Raw genomic sequence first — 21,485 nt, 5'->3', positions numbered from 1 at the left:
TCTGGCCAAGGGATCCTTACCTTCCTGGTGTTTCTATGTTCCCTCGGTGGTGGTGAGGGTCCATCACTCTCGGAGCAGTGGGTGCACACAAGGAAGAGCAGCACCCCACACACGATGCCCACGATGGCATCGATCACCCAGCAAGGACTGGATTGCTGCCAGGTAGCAATAGCGCTTTTCAGAGGACAGAGAAGGTTCTCCATGATCTGAATCGCACAGCTGCCCTCAGGCAATGGCGCACTGGCAGCCATGCAGGCCTAGAGGCCCAGGCTCACATCACAGCTGAGCCAGGTCACAAAGGGCTCCTGAGGCAAAGAGAGGGCCAGGAGAGGGAGGCTGAACACTGCCCCTTGCTCCCGCCTGCAGGCCCCATCCCTGTGCTCTCCTGGACCTTCTAGGCCTTTATCAGTTTTCCATTGATTCCTCATGGAAGCCAGGCATTACCTGGTGTCTGTATCTCTTGGAGATCTTAGCATGAATCCACCAATCCCCAATGTCATCGCTGTTGAAAGTCTGAAGTGCTCTCTGGGGTTTTGGATATTTCACAGGGATTGATCTTCTAGAATCTCCTCTGTCTTCAACTCTGATTTTGTGGGAGGTTTTTCACCACGCATATTTACTTTTATTTCTCTTCTTGTGAGAACATTTAAGTTCTACTGTAGCAAATTCAAAAATATCAAATTTCTTTTTTTTCATTTTTTATTAAGTTATTATATGTGTACATATCTTACCTTTGGCCCCACCACCCCACTCCCATACACACCCTCACCCCCCAGTGTTTTGCGTCCATTGGTTATGCTCACATGCATGCATACAGGAATACCAAATTTCAATGTTATCAGCTGCTAGAGCCTCAGGCCTCATCTTATAACTGGAAGTTGTCCCTGTGTTCGACCTGGCTCCACCATTTCCACCAACCCCAGTCCTGGCAGACACCTTTGTTTCTCTTTAGAGTCGCATGTACGTGACAATATGCAGTCTTTGTCTTTCTCGGGCTTATTTCACTTAGCATAGTGCCCTTCAGTTTCTTTTTCTTTACTTTTTTTTTAAATTTAATAAATCTTTATTGTTCACATTATTACAATTGTTTCTCCTATTTCCCCCCCATATCTCCCCACCACTCGGTTCACACCCCCCCTCTGCATTACCGCCCCCTCGCTTTCCTTATCCATAGGTGTATGATTTTTGTCCAGTCTCTTCCCGTACCCCTCCCCACAGACACCCCTTTCCCCCTGAGAATTATCAATCCACTCCCATTCTATGCCTCTGATTCCATTATGTTTTCTAGTTTATGTTCATTGTACCTCAGATTTTTAATTCACTTGACTTTTAGATTTAGTTGTTGATACATATGTATTTGTTGTTCATAATTTTTATCTTTACTTTTTTCTTCTTTTTCCTCTTTTTATTTTTTTATTTGTTTTAATAAATCTTTATCGTTCAGATTATTACAATTGTTTCTTCTTTTTTACCCCCCATATCTCCCCATCACCCGGTTCCCTCCTCGCCATTTTCCTTATCCATATGTGTGTGATTTTTGTCCAGTCTCTTCCCGTACCCCCCACACCGACACCCCTTTCCCCCTGAGAATTATTAATCCACTCCCATTCTATGCCTCTGATTCTATTATGTTCACCAGTTTATTCTGTTCCTCAGTTTTTTAATTCACTTGATTTTTTGAATCACTTGTTGATAGATATGTATTTGTTGTTCAAAATTTTTATCTTTACTTTTTTCTTCTTTTTCCTCCTTTTAAAGAATACCTTTCAGCGTTTCATATAGTACTGGTTTGGTGGTGATGAACTCCTTTAGCTTTTTCTTATCTGTGAAGCTCTTTATCTGCCCTTCAATTCTGAATGATAACTTTGCTGGGTAGAGTAGTCTTGGTTGTAGGTTCTTGCTATTCATCACTTTGAATATTTCTTGCCACTCCCGTCTGGCCTGCATAGTTTCTGTTGAGAAATCAGCTGACAGTCGTATGGGTGCTCCCTTGTAGGTAACTAACTGTTTTTCTCTTGCTGCTTGTAAGATTCTCTCTTTGTCTTTTGCCCTTGGCATTTTAATTATGATGTGTCTTGGTGTGCTCCTTTTTGGATTCCTCTTGTTTGGGGTTCTGTGCGCTTCCTGAACCTGTAAGTCTATTTCTTTCACCAGGTGGGGGAAGTTTTCTGTCATTATTTCTTCAAATAGGTTTTCAGTATCTCGCTCTCCCTCTTCTGGCACGCCCAAAATTTTGATATTGGTACGCTTAAAGCCAACCTGGAGGCTCCTTATGCTATCCTCACACTTTTGGATTCTTCTTTCTTTCCGCCTCTCTGGTTGGGTGTTTTTTTCTTCCTCATATTCCAGATCTTTGGTTTGACTCTTCGGGTGCAGTGGTCTACTCTGTATATTCTTTATTTCAGACAGTGTATGCATAATTTCTGACTGGTCCTTTTCCATTTGTTTGGTATTCTCATTTAGGTCCTTGAAGGTCTCTTCAAGCTTCTCAGCGGTTTTTAGAAGATTCTTGAGTAACCTTATAAATATGGTTCCGAACACTGTGTCGTCCATTAGTTTGCTTTCATCTATCTCTCCTACTTGTGACATACTTCACTGTCTCCACATTTTGGCTGCCTCCCTGTGTTGATGGAGTGGCTTTGTGTGGTCAGTGACCTATATAGGCTGGTAGCTCAGCTTCCCCAATCACCATAGGTGGTCGCTCTTGGTACTCCCCTTTGTGGGCTGAGTGGAAAGTCTTGGTGTAGTTAAAAGCCCTGATTGCTGTTGGTACACTGGGAGGAATTGACCTCTGGTCCAGTTGGTTGTGAGGGCCTGCTGTGTCTGTAACGGAAGAATTGCTGTGCTGGAGACACAGTAGGGCTTTGTTGCTCACTCAGTCTGCCTCTTGAATATGTCCCTTATGAGAGTGGTTGAAATCTGCAGTAGTCTCACACCGACCACTAGATACACTAGTGTTTGGATCTCCAGTGGGGTGCAGGTCAGCTACGGTCTGAGTCCCCCCAGCAGAACTACAGTTTTCTCCTCTTTGCTTGAGTGGCTTCGGAGCAGTCTGACTAGAGCTGCAGTTAATTTGGTTAAGCTGCCACAGAACAGGCCATTTATATGCAAAAGCCGCTGTGTGGAGCCTGGGTGGGTTTGTAGAATGTGCAGGGCAGGGTCTCAGGGCGGAGCAGGGTCTCAGGGCGTCACTAGGCTAGAGCGTGGCAAACAGCGATGGCTGCCGTCAGCCATCTCTGCCTTCCCGCATTTCCAAGTCCCCGTGCCCCGCGCTACAGTGCAGTAAACACTGATTGCTGGGTGCACCTCTGCAAAAAAGTCACTCTCACTTTCCGACCCGATGGCCGAGAGTCCAGCTTCTCCCTGCAGGCACCTGGGTCCCCCGGGTGTCCCCAGAATCTGGATTTCAGAGTGACCCGGAGCTTGTCTCCCTTTGGGTTGAAGAAAAGCTGCGCGCCCAGTCGCCTGCCACCAGCCCGATTCGCACGCCTCCATACCTCAGCTTTTCAGCGTTTGTGCTCCTTTCTCTTCTTATTTGTAAATCTTCCACTCAGCCAGCTTTCCCATGCTTCTGGGTGGTCGACGTTTTGTCTTTCAGTTGTATTTTTGAAATTGTTGTGTGAGGCAGCAGTTTAGTTGTTTAACTTTGCCGCCATCTTGGTTCCTCCTTTGTTTATCGCCCTTCAGTTTCATCCATGTTGTTGCACATCTCCATCTATTTTGTGCAGGTAATAAGTTTTTTACCTTCATCAATGCAGAAGTAGAAGTTTATACTTATTTAAATTGTACTATTTAAGTTGTTATTGTTTTCATTAAACTTTGTTGTATAATCTCAGAACAACTGATACAAAACTTAAATTCATGATTTAATTTTGACGTTTAATTAAAATTAAAAACAGAACTGCCATTTGACCCAGTGATTCCATTTCCAGGAAGAGACCCTAAGAAGCCTGAAACACCAATGAGAAAGCATATACGCACCCCTATGTTCAGAGCAGCACAATTGACAATAGCTAAGATCTGGAAACCACCCAAATGCCCATCAGTAGAGGAATGGATAAAAAAACTGTGGCACATTTACACAATGGAATGCTATGCCTCTATAAAAAAGGAGAATCTCTTAACCTTTAAAACAGCATGGAGGAACCTGGAGAGTATTATGCTAAGTGAAATAGGCCAGTCGGAGAAAGACAAGTATCACATGATCTCACTCCTATAAGAATCTATTCAACAGAATAATCTGAAAAACAAAATAGATCCAGACACATGGAAGCTTGCAACAGATTGAGGATTCTTAGAAGAAAGGCAGGGTGGGTAGGATAAACCAAAAAATTTATATGCATATATACATAAACCCATGGACACAGAAAACACTGGGGTGAAGGCCTGGGAGCGGGTAAGAGTGGGGAGGAGAGGGTTAATGGAGGCGAAGGGGAAAGAAGGACATGTGTGATATTTTCAACAATAAATTGAAACAATTAATTGATTTAATTTAAAATTCATCAGCTAGAGGGCTCTAACAAAAATACCATGGACTTGGTTGCTTATAAAGAAGAGCAATTTGTTTATCACCATTCCAGAGGCTGGAAGGCCATGATAAGGGTGCCTGCATGGTCAGCTTCTGGTGTCTGGTAAAGGCCCCCTTCTTGGCTCATGGACAACCCTCTCCTTTAATGTGTACTCACATGGTAGAAGGGCTAAGAGAGGTCTCATTTATAAGGGCATTAATTCCATTGGTAAGATAGTGAATGATCCACATGACTGAGTGACTCTTACGTCCTAACTGTAGGCCTGATGCACGAAATCGTGCAAGGAGCTTGGCCCTCGTAGCCCTGGCGGCTGCTTCAGCCCTCACAGCCCAGGCTTCATCTGGAACGTCGTCCAGAAGGTAGTTTGGCTGTCCGGTCTAATTAGCATATAATGCTTTTATTATTACAGATTATTCAGGTGTCTGACACAATAACTTGATATATGTATATATTGTGAAATGGTGACTATAGGTCTAGTTAACATGCATCATCACACACAGGTACAATTTTTATTTCCTGTGATGAGAATTTTTAAGATCTGCTCTCCTAGTAACCTTCAAAACCACAGCATATTGTGATTAACTGCAGTCACCGCGGTACACAACAGCCAGGACGTATTTTATAATTGGAACTTCTTTATTTTGTGATATGAATAAGTTCAGAAGTAAGTTCTGCTCTGTTGTTTCCATGGCACATTGGATTGCAAATCTCATGCCCTTTGGAGATTCACTGCTCTAGAACAGTGGTCTTCAAACTGGGATATGCATCCCGCTGGGATGTGCACAGACTTTTCATGAGACCGATTCAAGGAAATCAATTTCCCCATCTGCAACTTACATAGGTTCTACAATCGATACCTCTTGATATTTATTTGCAAGAAAAGATACTTCTGGTGGAGGGTCTGCTTTCCTACTTCTACTTTCATAATCACCCTTCCTCCCCTTGCAAAGATTCCATCTGGAACCTCACCATGGGGCATAGTTCCAGCTTATAAATCTGCCTGGCAATCAAATGCAAAGACAATTCAGTAACTCCTTTGCAATTCAGTCACCATTCTCTTGACAACCCCTGAATGTGTCCATTTGTCTTTGTGAGGGTGAACTATGGAGACAAGCTGTATTGAGGGAAGGGGTGTGCCTCAGTGTGGTCAACCCCTCAATGGCCCCCTTCCTTCTGGAAGCCAAAACAGGCACTCGGGAAGACCAAACCCCCTTCCCTTCTTTCCCCCGCAGGGCACAGAGGCCACCAGCTCTCACTGCAAAAATCATATATTTTGGAAACAAATTTGTGCTAGGAAGAAGGCATTAGTGTACACAGCATGTGCTAAGGAGAAAAAAAGCTGGCTTCATCTCTATGAACTGAAATTTTTGAAATTTCTTTTTATCAGGAAAAGCATGAGAGGTACATTGAGGTAGACCACAGGAGAGAAAGTTTTAAAAATTTTATTATCATTTTTCCCATCACTATTTATCACTTCTGTGTCCCCCACCGGCCCACCCCACCGTCACCACTGTTGTCGTTGTCCTTGTCCATGAGAGGAGAGGCAACGATGCTGGTGTTGGGCGCACACAGGAGGAAAGGGTTTCCCTGTACACAGCAAATGTGCTTTCTTGTACGTAAGTCCCATCAGGAAGGACATGCGCAGCGTGCTCTGGCCGACCCCAGGAGTCAGATCTTGCCTTGGGACAGGGCCTTGGGCAGCGGCGGGGTCGGCCTGAGGGCCCTGCCACCCTCGGCCCATGCTGGCAGTGTCTGCCTGGGGCCTCTGGCTCCCTGGGTGGGAAGGCCCCCTTGCTGTCCCCAGTTGTGCTCCACCCGCTCTTGTTGTGGCCACTGGGGGTGGCGTGGTGATCACGGGCCACCCCTCCGTGGCAGAGTACCCCGAGGCGGCTGAGATGGGGACCTGCTGGAGCCTGGAGTCCTCCTTTGTGCCCATGTACCTCTGGGGCATGAAGTCCCGGGTGAAGTGCTGTGCCCTCCTCTGGGCCAGCAGCTGTCTGGAGCACGCGAGCCTCCGCAGCTCTGCTGTCCATCACCGATCTGCGTCTGCCTGGCCCCCAGCTGCGGGCAGTGGCTGCTGCAGGCGGGCCTCTGTGCTGGGGACCTTCCCGTCCTTTGCCTTTCCTGGGGAGCACCCCCTGCAGAAGGTGCCTCATCCTCGTCTTGAACAGGCTTTCTGCAGGGGCCTGTCCCTCCCACAAGCCCTGGCAGGACTGGCTTCTGACTGGCTCTGCTGATTTCTGATCCTGGGCAGTGCTCATCCCACTGGCTTGAGAGGCCCTCAGTGCTGCTGAGCCCCCTCTGTGCTTCCCTGGATCCGGCCTCCTGTTGCCCTCCCTCTCCTCAGTGGGGACACACTTCTTGCTCTGTCTGCGACATGGGTCCTGCGTTCTGAGGGGCTCCTGCTGGCAGCGCCCTCCACTTGTACTGCGGTCATGGAGCTCCTGGGAAGCTGAGTTGTCTTGATGGGAGCGCTGACGAAAACCGCACTGGTCAGGGGGCCTCCCCAGGTGGCTGCAGGAGACAGAGGCACAGGCTGCAGCCAGGGAAAGCAGACAGGCTGGGCAGGGTGGGCACCTGGGGCCCAGGGTCCTCCATGGCCCTGACCCTGAGTACCCAGTGCTCCTGCCATTCCTCACCCAAGGCCATAGCCACGCCCACCCCATGGGTCCTCCCAGGTCAGTGCAAGGGGGCCTGTAGCCCTGGGGTCACATCTAGATTTGGGACAAAACAGAACATAGGGGAGAAGGGCAAGATTCCTTACCTTCGCAGAAGACTAATCAATTCCCGAGCCTTTTGCAGGTACTGCAGGCACTCTCTGTAGCCTGGAAATCAGGAGACCAAGTCACATGGTGGACCAGGGCCAGGGGGTCTTACAGGAGGCTGAGTGTCATGGCCCTTTAAGAGTGACACCCTTGAGAGCTGACTCAGGATCCCAAGCATCAGGGTCGAGGCCACATAACCCCTGACAGCGATGGCAAGGCTCAGGAGAGGTAGTGCTTTGTCATTTACAAAGTGTTTCCACATCCAGTACCCAGTGTGGCCCTCCCTAAGTCCCTGAGGGGGAGAAAGGACAGGGGCACCAGGGAGGGCTCTGAGCAAAGGTAAACAGCACGCCCACAGCTGCACCTGGGGGTCCCAGCTTCCAGTCCGGCACTACTGGTCCACAACAGCCCAATGTCCCTCCTGGGACCCCCTGCTAGGGAAGCACCCACTTCCAGGCCCTGAGGCTTCATTCCCAGCACGGGATCTGGGAAGCATCTGCCTTCTGCATCCTTCCAGGAGCCTCCAGAGGCTCTGCTTCCTGAGAGACAGCTCTGCCGCTGGCACCCTGGGGACCGCCTGGCCTCAGGGACCGTGCACATGGAGGCAAAGCCTCAGGCAGGGCTGAGTGAGGGCAGAAGCTCACCTTTCAAAGCTCCACTTTTCCTCCTGCTCCTGCTCCTGCTGCTCCTCCTGGGCACCACTGAACGCTGAGACAAGAAAAACGAGGGGCTGGGACCCCATCTCACTCTCCTCTCTAGACCAGGGGCAGTCGCTCAGGGTTCGTGAACAATATGACATTCTACAGTTACCTACCGGGCTCTCTGGTTCTTCCCCTTTCATTTGTGAAGTGCATTAAAATCATTTTATGTTTTTCTTCTTTGAAAAAGGTAAGGAATATTTCTATTGGAGACCGAGCAGGGATTTCTTCCATCACTGTTCCTCAGCTCGAGAAACACACACATCCTCAGACCTGCAGGCCCGCCTGGAGCTCCCTCAGGTAGGACTCTGCTTCCTGAGGCCACAGCCCACCCAGCCCCTGCTCAGCGGCCCCCAGGGGCTCCCTGGGATCAGCCCCACAGAGGGAGGCTCGCTAAAGGCACCTGCCGAGGAAGGCGCTGGGGAACCAGGGCTCTGGGCCTGTCCCCCACAGAGGCCCAAACCTTAGAATTCCATCCTTGGCCACTGGTCACTGTGTGTGGGGCCGGGCCCTAGAGCCCCCACCACACCTGCTTCCTGGTCGAAGAGCTCAGCATAGAAATCCTCCGCCTGCTCTAACCCTCCCCGCCTGGCTGGTTCCCAGCAGGATGAGCTTCTGTCCTTTCCTGAGAGCAGCTGCTCTCTCCTCCCATCACAGGAGTCTCCAATGGTCAAAAGTGGGAATAAGGATAGAAAAAAGATCATCTCCGTTGGGTCTGGCCAAGGGATCCTTACCTTCCTGGTGTTTCTATGTTCCCTCGGTGGTGGTGAGGGTCCATCACTCTCGGAGCAGTGGGTGCACACAAGGAAGAGCAGCACCCCACACACGATGCCCACGATGGCATCGATCACCCAGCAAGGACTGGATTGCTGCCAGGTAGCAATAGCGCTTTTCAGAGGACAGAGAAGGTTCTCCATGATCTGAATCGCACAGCTGCCCTCAGGCAATGGCGCACTGGCAGCCATGCAGGCCTAGAGGCCCAGGCTCACATCACAGCTGAGCCAGGTCACAAAGGGCTCCTGAGGCAAAGAGAGGGCCAGGAGAGGGAGGCTGAACACTGCCCCTTGCTCCCGCCTGCAGGCCCCATCCCTGTGCTCTCCTGGACCTTCTAGGCCTTTATCAGTTTTCCATTGATTCCTCATGGAAGCCAGGCATTACCTGGTGTCTGTATCTCTTGGAGATCTTAGCATGAATCCACCGATCCCCAATGTCATCGCTGTTGAAAGTCTGAAGTGCTCTCTGGGGTTTTGGATATTTCACAGGGATTGATCTTCTAGAATGTCCTCTGTCTTCAACTCTGATTTTGTGGGGGTTTTTCACCACACATATTTACTTTTATTTCTTTTCTTGTGAGAACACTTAAGTTCTACTGTAGCAAATTCAAAAATATCAAATTTCTTTTTTTTTCATTTTTTATTAAGTTATTATATGTGTACATATCTTACCTTTGGCCCCACCATCCCACTCCCATACACACCCTCACCCCCCAGTGTTTTGCGTCCATTGGTTATGCTCACATGCATGCATACAGGAATACCAAATTTCAATGTCATCAGCTGCTAGAGCCTCAGGCCTCATCTTATAACTGGAAGTTGTCCCTGTGTTCGACCTGGCTCCACCATTTCCACCAACCCCAGTCCTGGCAGACACCTTTGTTTCTCTTTAGAGTCGCATGTACGTGACAATATGCAGTCTTTGTCTTTCTCGGGCTTATTTCACTTAGCATAGTGCCCTTCAGTTTCTTTTTCTTTACATTTTTTTTAAATTTAATAAATCTTTATTGTTCACATTATTACAATTGTTTCTCCTATTTCCCCCCCATATCTCCCCACCACTCGGTTCACACCCCCCCTCTGCATTACCGCCCCCTCGCTTTCCTTATCCATAGGTGTATGATTTTTGTCCAGTCTCTTCCCGTACCCCTCCCCACAGACACCCCTTTCCCCCTGAGAATTATCAATCCACTCCCATTCTATGCCTCTGATTCGATTATGTTTTCTAGTTTATGTTCACTGTACCTCAGATTTTTAATTCACTTGACTTTTAGATTTAGTTGTTGATACATATGTATTTGTTGTTCATAATTTTTATCTTTACTTTTTTCTTCTTTTTCCTCCTTTTATTTTTTTATTTGTTTTAATAAATCTTTATCGTTCAGATTATTACAATTGTTTCTTCTTTTTTACCCCCCATATCTCCCCATCACCCGGTTCCCTCCTCGCCATTTTCCTTATCCATATGTGTGTGATTTTTGTCCAGTCTCTTCCCGTACCCCCCACACCGACACCCCTTTCCCCCTGAGAATTATTAATCCACTCCCATTCTATGCCTCTGATTCTATTATGTTCACCAGTTTATTCTGTTCCTCAGTTTTTTAATTCACTTGATTTTTTGAATCACTTGTTGATAGATATGTATTTGTTGTTCAAAATTTTTATCTTTACTTTTTTCTTCTTTTTCCTCCTTTTAAAGAATACCTTTCAGCGTTTCATATAGTACTGGTTTGGTGGTGATGAACTCCTTTAGCTTTTTCTTATCTGTGAAGCTCTTTATCTGCCCTTCAATTCTGAATGATAACTTTGCTGGGTAGAGTAGTCTTGGTTGTAGGTTCTTGCTATTCATCACTTTGAATATTTCTTGCCACTCCCGTCTGGCCTGCATAGTTTCTGTTGAGAAATCAGCTGACAGTCGTATGGGTGCTCCCTTGTAGGTAACTAACTGTTTTTCTCTTGCTGCTTGTAAGATTCTCTCTTTGTCTTTTGCCCTTGGCATTTTAATTATGATGTGTCTTGGTGTGCTCCTTTTTGGATTCCTCTTGTTTGGGGTTCTGTGCGCTTCCTGAACCTGTAAGTCTATTTCTTTCACCAGGTGGGGGAAGTTTTCTGTCATTATTTCTTCAAATAGGTTTTCAGTATCTCGCTCTCCCTCTTCTGGCACCCCCAAAATTTGGATATTGGTACGCTTAAAGCCATCCCGGAGGCTCCTTATGCTATCCTCACACTTTTGGATTCTTCTTTCTTTCCGCCTCTCTGGTTGGGTGTTTTTTTCTTCCTCATATTCCAGATCTTTGGTTTGACTCTTCGGGTGCAGTGGTCTACTCTGTATATTCTTTATTTCAGACAGTGTATGCATAATTTCTGACTGGTCCTTTTCCATTTGTTTGGTATTCTCATTTAGGTCCTTGAAGGTCTCTTCAAGCTTCTCAGCGGTTTTTAGAAGATTCTTGAGTAACCTTATAAATATGGTTCTGAACACTGTGTCGTCCATTAGTTTGCTTTCATCTATCTCTCCTACTTGTGACATACTTCAATGTCTCCACATTTTGGCTGCCTCCCTGTGTTGATGGAGTGGCTTTGTGTGGTCAGTGACCTATATAGGCTGGTAGCTCAGCTTCCCCAATCACCATAGGTGGTCGCTCTTGGTACTCCCCTTTGTGGGCTGAGTGGAAAGTCTTGGTGTAGTTAAAAGCCCTGATTGCTGTTGGTACACTGGGAGGAATTGACCTCTGGTCCAGTTGGTTGTGAGGGCCTGCTGTGTCTGTAACGAAAGAATTGCTGTGCTGGAGACACAGTAGGGCTTTGGTGCTCACTGAGTCTGCCTCTTGAATGTGTCCCTTATGAGAGTGGTTGAAATCTGGTGTAGTCTCACACCGACCACTAGATACACTAGTGTTTGGATCTCCAGTGGGGTGCAGGTCAGCTACTGTCTGAGTCCCCCCAGCAGAACTACAGTTTTCTCCTCTTTGCTTGAGTGGCTTCGGAGCAGTCTGACTGGAGCTGCAGTTAATTTGGTTAAGCTGCCACAGAACAGGCCATTTATATGCAAAAGCCGCTGTGTGGAGCCTGGGTGGGTTTGTAGAATGTGCAGGGCGGGGTCTCAGGGCGGAGCGGGGTCTCAGGGCGTCACTAGGCTAGAGCGTGGCAAACAGCGATGGCTGCCGACAGCCATCTCTGCCTTCCCGCATTTCCAAGTCCCCGTGCCCCGCGCTACAGTGCAGTAAACACTGATTGCTGGGTGCACCTCTGCAAAAAAGTCACTCTCACTTTCCGACCCGATGGCCGAGAGTCCAGCTTCTCCCTGCAGGCGCCTGGGTCCCCCGGGTGTCCCCAGAATCTGGATTTCAGAGTGACCCGGAGCTTGTCTCCCTTTGGGTTGAAGAAAAGCTGCGCGCCCAGTCGCCTGCCACCAGCCCGATTCGCACGCCTCCATACCTCAGCTTTTCAGCGTTTGTGCTCCTTTCTCTTCTTATTTGTAAATCTTCCACTCAGCCAGCTTTCCCATGCTTCTGGGTGGTCGACGTTTTGTCTTTCAGTTGTATTTTTGAAATTGTTGTGTGAGGCAGCAGTTTAGTTGTTTAACTTTGCCGCCATCTTGGTTCCTCCTTTGTTTATCGCCCTTCAGTTTCATCCATGTTGTTGCACATCTCCATCTATTTTGTGCAGGTAATAAGTTTTTTACCTTCATCAATGCAGAAGTAGAAGTTTATACTTATTTAAATTGTACTATTTAAGTTGTTATTGTTTTCATTAAACTTTGTTGTATAATCTCAGAACAACTGATACAAAACTTAAATTCATGATTTAATTTTGACGTTTAATTAAAATTAAAAACAGAACTGCCATTTGACCCAGTGATTCCATTTCCAGGAAGAGACCCTAAGAAGCCTGAAACTCCAATGAGAAAGCATATACGCACCCCTATGTTCAGAGCAGCACAATTGACAATAGCTAAGATCTGGAAACCACCCAAATGCCCATCAGTAGAGGAATGGATAAAAAAACTGTGGCACATTTACACAATGGAATGCTATGCCTCTATAAAAAAGGAGAATCTCTTAACCTTTAAAACAGCATGGAGGAACCTGGAGAGTATTATGCTAAGTGAAATAGGCCAGTCGGAGAAAGACAAGTATCACATGATCTCACTCCTATAAGAATCTATTCAACAGAATAATCTGAAAAATAAAATAGATTCAGACACATGGAAGCTTGCAACAGATTGAGGATTCTTAGAAGAAAGGCAGGGTGGGTAGGATAAACCAAAAAATTTATATGCATATATACATAAACCCATGGACACAGAAAACACTGGGGTGAAGGCCTGGGAGCGGGTAAGAGTGGGGAGGAGAGGGTTAATGGAGGCGAAGGGGAAGGAAGGACATGTGTGATATTTTCAACAATAAATTGAAACAATTAATTGATTTAATTTAAAATTCATCAGCTAGAGGGCTCTAACAAAAATACCATGGACTTGGTTGCTTATAAAGAAGAGCAATTTGTTTATCACCATTCCAGAGGCTGGAAGGCCATGATAAGGGTGCCTGCATGGTCAGCTTCTGGTGTCTGGTAAAGGCCCCCTTCTTGGCTCATGGACAACCCTCTCCTTTAATGTGTACTCACATGGTAGAAGGGCTAAGAGAGGTCTCATTTATAAGGGCATTAATTCCATTGGTAAGATAGTGAATGATCCACATGACTGAGTGACTCTTACGTCCTAACTGTAGGCCTGATGCACGAAATCGTGCAAGGAGCTTGGCCCTCATAGCCCTGGTGGCTGCTTCAGCCCTCACAGCCCAGGCTTCACCTGGAACGTCGTCCAGAAGGTAGTTCGGACTGTCCGGTCTAACTAGCATATAATGCTTTTATTATTACAGATTATTCAGGTGTCTGACACAATAACTTGATATATGTATATATTGTGAAATGGTGACTATAGGTCTAGTTAACATGCATCATCACACACAGGTACAATTTTTATTTCCTGTGATGAGAATTTTTAAGATCTGCTCTCCTAGTAACCTTCAAAACCACAGCATATTGTGATTAACTGCAGTCACCGCGGTACACAACAGCCAGGACGTATTTTATAATTGGAACTTCTTTATTTTGTGATATGAATAAGTTCAGAAGTAAGTTCTGCTCTGTTGTTTCCATGGCACATTGGATTGCAAATCTCATGCCCGTTGGAGATTCACTGCTCTAGAACAGTGGTCTTCAAACTGGGATATGCATCCCGCTGGGATGTGCACAGACTTTTCATGAGACCGATTCAAGGAAATCAATTTCCCCATCTGCAACTTACATAGGTTCTACAATCGATACCTCTTGATATTTATTTGCAAGAAAAGATACTTCTGGTGGAGGGTCTGCTTTCCTACTTCTACTTTCATAATCACCCTTCCTCCCCTTGCAAAGATTCCATCTGGAACCTCACCATGGGGCATAGTTCCAGCTTATAAATCTGCCTGGCAATCAAATGCAAAGACAATTCAGTAACTCCTTTGCAATTCAGTCACCATTCTCTTGACAACCCCTGAATGTGTCCATTTGTCTTTGTGAGGGTGAACTATGGAGACAAGCTGTATTGAGGGAAGGGGTGTGCCTCAGTGTGGTCAACCCCTCAATGGCCCCCTTCCTTCTGGAAGCCAAAACAGGCACTCGGGAAGACCAAACCCCCTTCCCTTCTTTCCCCCGCAGGGCACAGAGGCCACCAGCTCTCACTGCAAAAATCATATATTTTGGAAACAAATTTGTGCTAGGAAGAAGGCATTAGTGTACACAGCATGTGCTAAGGAGAAAAAAAGCTGGCTTCATCTCTAGGAACTGAAATTTTTGAAATTTCTTTTTATCAGGAAAAGCATGAGAAGTACATTGAGGTAGACCACAGGAGAGAAAGTTTTAAAAATTTTATTATCATTTTTCCCATCACTATTTATCACTTCTGTGTCCCCCACCGGCCCACCCCACCGTCACCACTGTTGTCGTTGTCCTTGTCCATGAGAGGAGAGGCAACGATGCTGGTGTTGGGCGCACACAGGAGGAAAGGGTTTCCCTGTACAGAGCAAATGTGCTTTCTTGTACGTAAGTCCCATCAGGAAGGACATGCGCAGCGTGCTCTGGCCGACCCCAGGAGTCAGATCTTGCCTTGGGACAGGGCCTTGGGCATGGGCGGGGTCGGCCTGAGGGCCCTGCCACCCTCGGCCCATGCTGGCAGTGTCTGCCTGGGGCCTCTGGCTCCCTGGGTGGGAAGGCCCCCTTGCTGTCCCCAGTTGTGCTCCACCCGCTCTTGTTGTGGCCACTGGGGGTGGCGTGGTGATCACGGGCCACCCCTCCGTGGCAGAGTACCCCGAGGCGGCTGAGATGGGGACCTGCTGGAGCCTGGAGTCCTCCTTTGTGCCCATGTACCTCTGGGGCATGAAGTCCCGGGTGAAGTGCTGTGCCCTCCTCTGGGCCAGCAGCTGTCTGGAGCACGTGAGCCTCCGCAGCTCTGCTGTCCATCACCGATCTGCGTCTGCCTGGCCCCCAGCTGCGGGCAGTGGCTGCTGCAGGCGGGCCTCTGTGCTGGGGACCTTCCCGTCCTTTGCCTTTCCTGGGGAGCACCCCCTGCAGAAGGTGCCTCATCCTCGTCTTGAACAGGCTTTCTGCAGGGGCCTGTCCCTCCCACAAGCCCTGGCAGGACTGGCTTCTGACTGGCTCTGCTGATTTCTGATCCTGGGCAGTGCTCATCCCACTGGCTTGAGAGGCCCTCAGTGCTGCTGAGCCCCCTCTGTGCTTCTCTGGATCCGGCCTCCTGTTGCCCTCCCTCTCCTCAGTGGGGACACACTTCTTGCTCTGTCTGCGACATGGGTCCTGCGTTCTGAGGGGCTCCTGCTGGCAGCGCCCTCCACTTGAACTGCGGTCATGGTGCTCCTGGGAAGCTGACTTGTCTTGATGGGAGCGCTGACGAAAGCCGCACTGGTCAGGGGGCCTCCCCAGGTGGCTGCAGGAGACAGAGGCACAGGCTGCAGCCAGGGAAAGGCAGACAGGCTGGGTAGGGTGGGCACCTGGGGCCCAGGGTCCTCCATGGCCCTGACCCTGAGTACCCAGTGCTCCTGCCATTCCTCACCCAAGGCCATAGCCACGCCCACCCCATGGGTCCTCCCAGGTCAGTGCAAGGGGGCCTGTAGCCCTGGGGTCACATCTAGATTTGGGACAAAAGAGAACCTAGGAGAGAAGGGCAAGATTCTTTACCTTCGCAGAAGACTAATCAATTCCCGAGCCTTTTGCAGGTACTGCAGGCACTCTCTGTCGTCTGAAAATCAGGAGACCAAGTCACATGGTGGACCAGGGCCAGGGGGTCTTACAGGAGGCTGAGTGCCATGGCCCTTTAAGAGTGACACCCTGGAGAGCTGACTCAGGATCCCAAGCATCAGGGTCGAGGCCACATAACCCCTGACAGCGATGGCAAGGCTCAGGACAGGTAATGCTTTGTCATTTACAAAGTGTTTCCACATCCACTACCCACTGCGGCCCTCCCTAAGTCCCTGAGGGGGAGAAAGGGCAGGGGCACCAGGGAGGGCTCTGAGCAAAGGTAAACAGCACGCCCACCGCTGCACCTGGGGGTCCCAGCTTCCAGTCCGGCACTACTGGTCCACAACAGCCCAATGTCCCTCCTGGGACCCCCTGCTAGGGAAGCACCCACTTCCAGGCCCTGAGGATTCATTCCCAGCACGGGATCTGGGAAGCATCTGCCTTCTGCATCCTTCCAGGAGCCTCCAGAGGCTCTGCTTCCTGAGAGACAGCTCTGCCGCTGGCACCCTGGGGACCGCCTGGCCTCAGGGACAGTGCACATGGAGGCAAAGCCTCAGGCAGGGCTGAGTGAGGGCAGAAGCTCACCTTTCAAAGCTCCACTTTTCCTCCTGCTCCTGCTCCTGCTGCTCCTCCTGGGCACCACTGAACGCTGAGACAAGAAAAACGAGGGGCTGGGACCCCATCTCACTCTCCTCTCTAGACCAGCGGCAGTCGCTCAGGGTTCGTGAACAATATGACGTTCTACAGTTACCTACCGGGCTCTCTGGTTCTTCCCCTTTCATTTGTGAAGTGCATAAAAATCATTTTATGTTTTTCTTCTTTGAAAAAGGTAAGGAATATTTCTATTGGAGACCGAGCAGGGATTTCTTCCATCACTGTTCCTCAGCTCGAGAAACACACACATCCTCAGACCTGCAGGCCCGCCTGGAGCTCCCTCAGGTAGGACTCTGCTTCCTGAGGCCACAGCCCACCCAGCCCCTGCTCAGCGGCCCCCAGGGGCTCCCTCGGATCAGCCCCACAGAGGGGAGGCTCGCTCAAGGCACCTGCCGAGGAAGGCGCTGGGGAACCAGGGCTCTGGGCCTATCCCCCACAGAGGCCCAAACCTTAGAATTCCATCCTTGGCCACTGGTCACTGTGTTTGGGGCCGGGCCCTAGAGCCCCCACCACACCTGCCTCCTGGTCGAAGAGCTCAGCATAGAAATCCTCCACCTGCTCTAACCCTCTCCGCCTGGCTGGTTCCCAGCAGGATGAGCTTCTGTCCTTTCCTGAGAGCAGCTGCTCTCTCCTCCCATCACAGGAGTCTCCAATGGTCAAAAGTGGGAATAAGGATAGAAAAAAGATCATCTCCGTTGGGTCTGGCCAAGGGATCCTTACCTTCCTGTTGTTTCTATGTTCCCTCGGTGGTGGTGAGGGTCCATCACTCTCGGAGCAGTGGGTGCACACAAGGAAGAGCAGTGCCCCGCACACGATGCCCACGATGGCATCGATCACCCAGCAAGGACTGGATTGCTGCCAGGTAGCAATAGCGCTTTTCAGAGGACAGAGAAGGTTCTCCATGATCTGAATCGCACAGCTGCTCTCAGGCAATGGCGCACTGGCAGCCATGCAGGCCTAGAGGCCCAGGCTCACATCACAGCTGAGCCAGGTCACAAAGGACTCCTGAGGCAAAGAGAGGGCCAGGAGAGGGAGGCTGAACACTGCCCCTTGCTCCCGCCTGCAGGCCCCATCCCTGTGCTCTCCTGGACCTTCTAGGCCTTTATCAGTTTTCCATTGATTCCTCATGGAAGCCAGGCATTACCTGGTGTCTGTATCTCTTGGAGATCTTAGCATGAATCCACCAATCCCCAATGTCATCGCTGTTGAAAGTCTGAAGTGCTCTCTGGGGTTTTGGATATTTCACAGGGATTGATCTTCTAGAATGTCCTCTGTCTTCAACTCTGATTTTGTGGGGGTTTTTCACCACACATATTTACTTTTATTTCTTTTCTTGTGAGAACACTTAAGTTCTACTGTAGCAAATTCAAAAATATCAAATTTCTTTTTTTTTCATTTTTTATTAAGTTATTATATGTGTACATATCTTACCTTTGGCCCCACCACCCCACTCCCATACACACCCTCACCCCCCAGTGTTTTGCGTCCATTGGTTATGCTCACATGCATGCATACAGGAATACCAAATTTCAATGTTATCAGCTGCTAGAGCCTCAGGCCTCATCTTATAACTGGAAGTTGTCCCTGTGTTCGACCTGGCTCCACCATTTCCACCAACCCCAGTCCTGGCAGACACCTTTGTTTCTCTTTAGAGTCGCATGTACGTGACAATATGCAGTCTTTGTCTTTCTCGGGCTTATTTCACTTAGCATAGTGCCCTTCAGTTTCTTTTTCTTTACTTTTTTTAAAAATTTAATAAATCTTTATTGTTCACATTATTACAATTGTTTCTCCTAATTTCCCCCCATATCTCCCCACCACTCGGTTCGCCCCCCCCCCCGCATTACCTCCCCCCCCACTGTCCTTATCCATAGGTGTATGATTTTTGTCCAGTCTCTTCCCGTACCCTTCCCCACAGACACCCCTTTCCCCCTGAGAATTATCAATCCACTCCCATTCTATGCCTCTGATTCGATTATGTTTTCTAGTTTATGTTCACTGTTCCTCAGATTTTTAATTCACTTGACTTTTAGATTTAGTTGTTGATACATATGTATTTGTTGTTCATAATTTTTATCTTTACTTTTTTCTTCTTTTTCCTCTTTTTATTTTTTTATTTGTTTTAATAAATCTTTATCGTTCAGATTATTACAATTGTTTCTTCTTTTTTACCCCCCATATCTCCCCATCACCCGGTTCCCTCCTCGCCATTTTCCTTATCCATATGTGTGTGATTTTTGTCCAGTCTCTTCCCGTACCCCCCACACCGACACCCCTTTCCCCCTGAGAATTATTAATCCACTCCCATTCTATGCCTCTGATTCTATTATGTTCACCAGTTTATTCTGTTCCTCAGTTTTTTAATTCACTTGATTTTTAGAATCACTTGTTGATAGATATGTATTTGTTGTTCAAAATTTTTATCTTTACTTTTTTCTTCTTTTTCCTCCTTTTAAAGAATACCTTTCAGCGTTTCATATAGTACTGGTTTGGTGGTGATGAACTCCTTTAGCTTTTTCTTATCTGTGAAGCTCTTTATCTGCCCTTCAATTCTGAATGATAACTTTGCTGGGTAGAGTAGTCTTGGTTGTAGGTTCTTGCTATTCATCACTTTGAATATTTCTTGCCACTCCCGTCTGGCCTGCATAGTTTCTGTTGAGAAATCAGCTGACAGTCGTATGGGTGCTCCCTTGTAGGTAACTAACTGTTTTTCTCTTGCTGCTTGTAAGATTCTCTCTTTGTCTTTTGCCCTTGGCATTTTAATTATGATGTGTCTTGGTGTGCTCCTCTTTGGATTCCTCTTGTTTGGGGTTCTGTGCGCTTCCTGAACCTGTAAGTCTATTTCTTTCACCAGGTGGGGGAAGTTTTCTGTCATTATTTCTTCAAATAGGTTTTCAGTATCTCGCTCTCCCTCTTCTGGCACCCCCAAAATTTGGATATTGGTACGCTTAAAGCCATCTCGGAGGCTCCTTATGCTATCCTCACACTTTTGGATTCTTCTTTCTTTCCACCTCTCTGGTTGGGTGTTTTTTTCTTCCTCATATTCCAGATCTTTGGTTTGACTCTTTGGGTGCAGTGGTCTACTCTGTATATTCTTTATTTCAGTCAGTGTATGCATAATTTCTGACTGGTCCTTTTCCATTTGTTTGGTATTCTCATTTAGGTCCTTGAAGGTCTCTTCAAGCTTCTCAGCGGTTTTTAGAAGATTCTTGAGTAACCTTATAAATATGGTTCTGAACACTGTGTCGTCCATTAGTTTGCTTTCATCTATCTCTCCTACTTGTGACATACTTCGATGTCTCCACATTTTGGCTGCCTCCTTGTGTTGATGGAGTGGCTTTGTGTGGTTGGTGACCTATAGGGGCCGGTAGCTCAGCTTCCCCAATCACCCTAGGTGGTCGCTCTTGGTACTCCCCTTTGTGGACTGAGTGGAAAGTCTTGGTGTAGTTAAAAGCCCTGATTGCTGTTGGTACACTGGGAGGAATTGACCTCTGGTCCAGTTGGTTGTGAGGGCCTGCTGTTTATAACGGAAGAATTGCTGTGCTGGAGACACAGTAGGGCTTTGGTGCTCACTGAGTCTGCCTCTTGAATGTGTCCCTTATGAGAGTGGTTGAAATCTGGTGTCGTCCACACTGACAGAAAAGTCACTCTCACTCTCAGACCGATGGCCGAGAGTCCCGTAGGCGTCTGGGTCCCCCGCGTGTCCCCAGAAACTGGAGTTCAGAGTGGTTGGGATTGTTGGTATCACTGGCGGGAGTTGATCTCCAAGCCAGTTGGCTGTGAGGATCATCAGTGTCTCTGCTGGGAGAGCTTCTGTGCTCAGCTTGGATGGGGTGGAGTCTCAGGGTGGCGCAGACAATCTTTGGTTTCCCGTCTGCTCTGCCCTAAGAGGGGCGGTTTCTCCGTGCCCAAATTAATGTCTGCGTGCCTCTGAGAGAAGGCAGCTTTTGAGCCTCTCCCGCTGCCTAACAGATCAATTTCTGCCTAGCTGGGGCTGGATTTCAGTGCAGACCAGAGGTTTTGTTTTCCTCCCGAACGAGAAATCCACTCACTGGGAGGGCTGTGCTCTGCTTGGATGGGGCGGAGTCTCAGAATGGTGCAGACAAACTTGGTTTCCATCCACGCCGCCCTAAGAGGGCAGGTTTCTCCGTGCCCTAATCAATGGCTGTGTGCCTCTGAGAGAAGGCAGCTTTTTAGCCTTGCCCGCTGCCAAACAGACCAGTTTCTCCCCGACCGCAGCTGGATTTCAGTGCAGTTGGGACGTTTTGTTTTTCTCCCAAATGAGAAAGCTAGCCACGCAGCGTCTGCTGCCCTCCCTCTCCGCGCCACTGCGAGCAAGCCTGCTGAGTATTCAGCCGCCTGCTCTTTCCCAGCTCACGGATCTCCGCACCTCCACAGCTCCTGAGGCTCAGCGTCCCCCTCTCTTTTTTACTTTAGTTGTAGGTTTTCCACTCTGCCAGCTTTCTGGTGGTTCTGGATGGTGTGCGCTCTGTTTTCCAGTTGTAGTTTCAAAATTGTTGTGGCAGGCAACAATTAGGTGTTTACCTTATGCCACCATCTTGGTTTCTCCTTTTTCCTCTTTTTAAAGAATACTTTTCAGCATTTCATATAATACTGGTTTGGTGGTGATGAACTCCTTTAGCTTTTTCTTATCTGTGAAGCTCTTTATCTGCCCTTCAATTCTGAATGATAACTTTGCTGGGTAGAGTAGTCTTGGTTGTAGGTCCTATTGATTCAACGATGTCAGCCTCCCAGTTACCTGAGGTGGAA

General features: G+C 48.2%; 2 protein-coding genes across 3 annotated transcripts; both read right to left on the bottom strand.

Annotated features, from left to right (window-relative positions):
- Window positions 1–5,955: 5,955 nt before the first annotated feature.
- LOC129151678 (spermatogenesis-associated protein 31E1-like) lies at window positions 5,956–8,924 on the bottom strand. 2 transcript variants are annotated; one of them, XM_054727424.1, is made up of 5 exons: window positions 8,727–8,924; window positions 7,939–8,002; window positions 7,294–7,354; window positions 6,470–7,043; window positions 5,956–6,116 (listed from the first exon to the last, which is right to left on the bottom strand). In XM_054727424.1, the coding sequence occupies exons 1-5, from the start codon at window positions 8,907–8,909 to the stop codon at window positions 6,000–6,002; spliced, it is 999 nt and encodes a 332-aa protein (XP_054583399.1). In that variant the 5' UTR covers window positions 8,910–8,924; the 3' UTR covers window positions 5,956–5,999. The 2 variants fall into 2 exon arrangements, with proteins under 2 accessions (XP_054583399.1, XP_054583398.1); XM_054727423.1 differs by having other exon boundaries at window positions 5,956–7,043.
- Window positions 8,925–14,662: 5,738 nt separating this feature from the next.
- On the bottom strand, window positions 14,663–17,626 carry LOC129151653 (spermatogenesis-associated protein 31E1-like). The gene is made up of 5 exons (XM_054727334.1): window positions 17,436–17,626; window positions 16,647–16,710; window positions 16,002–16,062; window positions 15,177–15,750; window positions 14,663–14,823 (listed from the first exon to the last, which is right to left on the bottom strand). Exons 1-5 carry the CDS (start codon window positions 17,616–17,618, stop codon window positions 14,707–14,709), a joined length of 999 nt encoding a protein of 332 aa, XP_054583309.1. The 5' UTR covers window positions 17,619–17,626; the 3' UTR covers window positions 14,663–14,706.
- Window positions 17,627–21,485: the final 3,859 nt, after the last annotated feature.

The sequence above is a fragment of the Eptesicus fuscus genome, chromosome 15 (assembly GCF_027574615.1).
Source record: "Eptesicus fuscus isolate TK198812 chromosome 15, DD_ASM_mEF_20220401, whole genome shotgun sequence".
NCBI lineage: Eukaryota > Metazoa > Chordata > Mammalia > Chiroptera > Vespertilionidae > Eptesicus > Eptesicus fuscus.
This window is presented reverse-complemented; position numbering and strand designations above follow the sequence as displayed.

Coding starts and splice junctions, on each gene's coding strand:
- LOC129151653 (XM_054727334.1), bottom strand. CDS start 17,618: ATGGAGAACCTTCTCTGTCCTCTGAAAAGCGCTATTGCTACCTGGCAG. Junction 16,711..17,435: donor AACATAGAAACAACAGGAAG/GTAAGGATCCCT, acceptor TTCTTGTCTCAG/CGTTCAGTGGTGCCCAGGAG. Junction 14,824..15,176: donor CGGGACTTCATGCCCCAGAG/GTACATGGGCAC, acceptor TGCTCTGTACAG/GGAAACCCTTTCCTCCTGTG.
- LOC129151678 (XM_054727423.1), bottom strand. CDS start 8,909: ATGGAGAACCTTCTCTGTCCTCTGAAAAGCGCTATTGCTACCTGGCAG. Junction 7,355..7,938: donor GAAAAGTGGAGCTTTGAAAG/GTGAGCTTCTGC, acceptor CCTGATTTCCAG/GCTACAGAGAGTGCCTGCAG. Junction 7,044..7,293: donor TTGATTAGTCTTCTGCGAAG/GTAAGGAATCTT, acceptor TGTCTCCTGCAG/CCACCTGGGGAGGCCCCCTG.